This window comes from Vigna radiata, chromosome 6, assembly GCF_000741045.1.
Source record: "Vigna radiata var. radiata cultivar VC1973A chromosome 6, Vradiata_ver6, whole genome shotgun sequence".
In the NCBI taxonomy this organism is placed as follows: Eukaryota; Viridiplantae; Streptophyta; class Magnoliopsida; order Fabales; family Fabaceae; genus Vigna; species Vigna radiata.
Window position 1 is genome coordinate 10,019,325 of NC_028356.1, and position 4,858 is coordinate 10,024,182.

Genomic DNA, 4,858 nt, shown 5'->3' on the forward strand with positions numbered 1-4,858 from the left:
TTCCGTTACTTAAATCTATTTTGCGCTCAAACGATTTGTTAGTTGCAAAACTTTACCATTTCTAGTAGTTTTTAGTTATTTATTTCTTTTAAAATCTCTATATGATGTTATTGTTAACGTTTAAAACGAGCAATAGTAACTACCTTTAATTAAGGCACGAAATTTTCCCCAATTTTTAGTAGAAAAAAGTGAAACATTTGGTGAAATGTTCAAACCCTTTAGTTACGATGAAGATGAAGGTCCACCATCTTCTTTAACATATTGAGAAGGTTAGGCTAATAATCTGTCGATTTCAAATTTTACGGAAGAGGATGTAGTGTGCAAATTTATCAATATTCATTTATGTCAATGTGATTAAAACATGATCCAGTATACAAGAAATAGATTTGGAATACTGAATCATTATGTCTGCAAGATTCTTTCGTTAATCTTCTTCTACTCAAGTTGAACATAATTTTAATTCGTATCACATTGCTTAGATTTTATTGTTTTTCCGAATTAGTAATCCGATTTTTTATCCGAATCCGGGGAAAAAGGAAAAAAGAAAACAATTTTATTCATTTATTTAATATACAATAAACAGGGGCAAAATGGAAATCAAAATAAATTTGGAGGTGCGGGACGAAAACAATGGGTGCAGGAAGAAGCCCCATTTTTGGCCTTTTAATTAAGCCATGTATTGAAGATCCAGATAGCAAACAAAAACAGGTAGAGAGGAACAAATTTGTGGGCGGAGCAAATGGAGAAAGCAAAAGAGATGCTAAGCCTGACGCAAGAAGAGTACGACGCCGTGTCACGACTCCAATTTCTTCCTCCTGTCAGAACCGGCGATAACTCCTCCTTCTACGAACACTTCGTCCTCGCCGGAATTCGAGTTGACCGAGTTGAACCCGGTTGCGTCTCGTGCTCCTTCAAAGTCCCTTCTCGTCTCGCCGTAACTTCCGTTTCATAAACTTCTATTATCGTTATCATCGATCAATATCCCTCTTTCGCCATGATTATTTGTTATCATTACATTTTAATTGAAGTTGCTTCAATTTGTTGAGGTTAATTTTGAATGTGTTACGTTACAGGACAGGAGTGGGAAGTTGGCGAATGGAGCAATTGCGAATTTGGTGGACGAAGTTGGAGGCGCTGTCATCCATGAAGAGGGTCTCCCCATGAATGTTTCCGTCGATATGTCCATTTCTTTTCTCTCAACTGCTCGCGTTGGCGTAAGTTGCAACAACTGTAACATTAAATGAAAGTAAAATGTAGAAATTAATGATTCATGTGTATCCAACAACCCTATTTTCGCTTAATTAGTTATTGTTCTTGTGTTTAGGATGCCAAATTGATGATGACTCTATCAAACCTACCAACTAGGTAGTTACTATAGGAATTGCATTTGGGACTGGGGAAGTTTGTGAATTCATAAACCCGAATTTCATTAAGGTTGGTCAGATTACTTATTACTCATGGCCTCCATTTTGTAGAGAGACATGATAGTTCATAATGAACTGCACACCTACTCAATCTTTCTACCATTTAACCACTCAAAACCTGTGTAAATAAAAACTGAACAAACATAAGATTCATCCTGTTCAGTTCTTAGACATTATTGACGTGTTTGGATAAATTTTCTTATAAACACTTTTAAGAAAAATAATCGAGAAGAGAAATGAAATAAACTAATTTGCCGAGGCTCGGTTATTTTAGTTTCTCCAAAATTAAAGTTGTTTATTCATGTATAAGTTAGTTTTAGCTTGTGAAAAAACTTATTTCACAATTTCTTTATACATTTCTTAAAATAGTTTACGTAGTAGTTTACCCAAATAAACCCTAACAACTTTGTTTGTGTTTGTATTTACATTCATTTCATTGTAAAGCCAATCATGGTCCTGTCTTTCTCTGAGTTTCTGCCACAAAATGTCTAAAATTTTTATTAAACTTGAGTTGAATGGCTTTCCAAACAGAGTTATTCTCTTTAAAAGTGTCCTTTTTAGTTCAATTGGCGAGTCAACTTAAATAAGGACTTGGATTTGAATCTTATAACCCGAAAGAAAATAATAGAGTTTTATCTCCTAAAATAGATTCATTGATTAATCTTAGATTAAAGTGAAGGTTTAAAAAAAAGTGTCCTTTTGAGAAGGTTCAGAGTTCGGGCCTGGTAATGCTAGCAACATGTTTATTGTTTGTATCCATTCCATGATTCCAATTTCCAACCGTTTCTTATTATAAGACTCCCGCTTTAGGTTTCATAAATTGGGTTCATTGCTCCACAACCAACTTTCCTGCTCCTTTTTCTCCCTACTTTCCTTCTGGTGCTTGCATCAACATATGCATTCTTCCATTAAGAACCTTGCTGTTTAGGGTGTGAAATGTGCTTCTACATAGATGTTTTATACCTTCTGAATATATATTGATATCATGTTGCAGGATGAACTAGAAATTACTTCTAGGTTGTTAGGAAGGAAAGGAGGTTATTCTGGGACAATTGTTCTCCTTAAAAACAAAGCCACGGGAGAATTGATTGCGGAAGGTCGTCATTCACTATTTGGTAGACATAACAGCAAAATGTAATTCAATAGATGTGTATGAAATGTCTGTAAATGAAGATTGTCTTTGGGAAACTGATTTGAGTATGAGTCACCACTTATTAATTATATGGTTACTGTTATTATCAATAAAACTTTCCCTTTCTATAACTGTGACAGTACTTCTCCTATAACTGTAACTCCTTATTTGTTGTGGGGTTTGAGATTCACAGATTTGGAATAATTCTATGAATGAGCTTAGAATCTGTATAAGTGGAAAAAAAAAAAAGCAAAGCCTAGTGAATTACTGATTCCACTTATTTAATGTGATTGTGTTAAAATATTTCAAGTTAGTTCATGCAACTCCCACGACTTCAGTTTTCTTTGACTTGTCCAGATCCTGTAATTTTTTCAGATGCTGTCCACCTCTAGTAAAATAACCGGATTTTCAAGAAAGAATTATTTTCAATTCCTTTAGAGACATAGTTAATATATAAAAAGTAAAGTAATTTTGGATTCATTGAAAAAAAATAATTTTTAATAAGATTTCCAGTCATTTCAAACCTCATAATCGATTAAAAAACAGGTTTTCAATTCAAACCTCAGTAGAAAACTGAAGAATTCCGTGGATGAGCTATGGAGAATCACTGCATCTCGGACACCTCAATCTTGGGCTGAAATAGTGTGGATTCCACCTTTGTTAATAAATAATTCAATTTTAATTTTAAAACCTGTTCAATTCTTTTTAAAAAAATTGAAAACTCTTGGTTTAAATATAATTTTTTTATTGCGGTTGGATGAGAGAGAAGTTGTAATTCCTGTAAACAACTATCATTTTTAACTATTATTCTTATAATATTAAAAATAAAGATTTTATTGTCTAAGTTATTTTTCTTTTATACTTGTAGATGGTTTTCCGCACTACACTGTCAATAGTATATTCTGATTGAAGTTTATTAATCACAATATACATTAATTAAAAATAAATTATATAGATTCGGATAAATATTAATTCTATGTAACTAAAATATCATTTTTATTTAAACGATGAATTACATGTAAAATCTGTGAACCCTGAATCTACTCAAAGTAAATAAAAGACTTATGTTGTGTTCGTTTGAAGGTGATTTTCTGTTTACAGGAATTAGCGCGGATGAATTTGTGAGAGAATCGTGTTTGCTTGTGCTGATTTGCAATTATTTGTAATGATAGAAAAGCGACGATTTGCATTGATTTCACTGTTCAACCCATCTCTCCATTTCAAAAGGATTTGCGATGATTTATGATACAATGACTTATATGCCCCGTATCATCATGAAAAATTCCAAGACAAATTGCAGCACTGCATAATATATATATATATATATATAAATATATATATATATAAAGGCATGCACTGTGGTTTCACGAGTACTACTATTCGTTGCCCATGTGATGTAACATCCTGATTTTAGTAATATAAAACTACTAAAATTTAATATTACATATATGATAAATTAACCACAATAAGGAACAAACCTAAGAGAAACAATATCTACACCTGTAGATTCGTTCAACGTCTCTATTGAACTTCTTCCATCACCTAACGCGGAAGTAACTGAAACAAATGTCTCCCTATGCTCACACCAATCAGGTGATCATCGCAAAAGAGAAAACATACAAAGACAGACACAACAAAGCAAGGGTAAGCTAGATTTCAAAAGGAAACAAGTTAACTAAGAGATTATCAAACTAAAAGAGGCATTCAAGAATTACAAGCATGGAAGAACAATTTAATTAAGTTATGAGTTGTGGTTTTATTAAGTGGTGTTAGACTTAGACTCGTCCGGACTCGAAATGAACATCGAGCTATGGCGGGTTATGCACTTGTGATGGCCTCTACTGCTTTGCAAAGCCAATTGCTATGGGTTCCACCCTACCACCACAAGGTTAGTCCGTTATCACTCACCTTGGCCCATATAAAATGGAGACAACCAAGACTAGGACCCCCTACTACTCTCACCACATGAACTAATCTTCTCTAAGTGAGATTGAATAGTCATTAGAGTATTAAGGGCAACCCCCAAGACTAAGCTACCTATATTCATTCCAGAAACTTAACTTAGATCTCACCTAGAGATGATACTTAACTCTTTGAATCATAATTCATACCATACGAACTTCATTGACTTTAAATTCTCAATTTTATACATAAAGATGTTATATTACTTTGGTTTCATACAAATCCTACATAATTAACTCATACAATCCTAAAAAGAATCATACAATGCTAGAAATAAGTCATACATTACATGTTTTCACAGAAACATCATTTATTAATACCAATTTCTTTATCAACTATA

The 4,858-nt window shown here is 33.1% G+C and overlaps 1 protein-coding gene across 1 annotated transcript; it reads left to right on the forward strand.

The window, feature by feature from the left end:
• The first annotated feature begins 706 nt into the window (after positions 1-706).
• Positions 707-2,687, forward strand: LOC106764322 (acyl-coenzyme A thioesterase 13). The gene is made up of 3 exons (XM_014648601.2): positions 707-934; positions 1,074-1,214; positions 2,419-2,687. Exons 1-3 carry the CDS (start codon positions 740-742, stop codon positions 2,560-2,562), a joined length of 480 nt encoding a protein of 159 aa, XP_014504087.1. The 5' UTR covers positions 707-739; the 3' UTR covers positions 2,563-2,687.
• Positions 2,688-4,858: the final 2,171 nt, after the last annotated feature.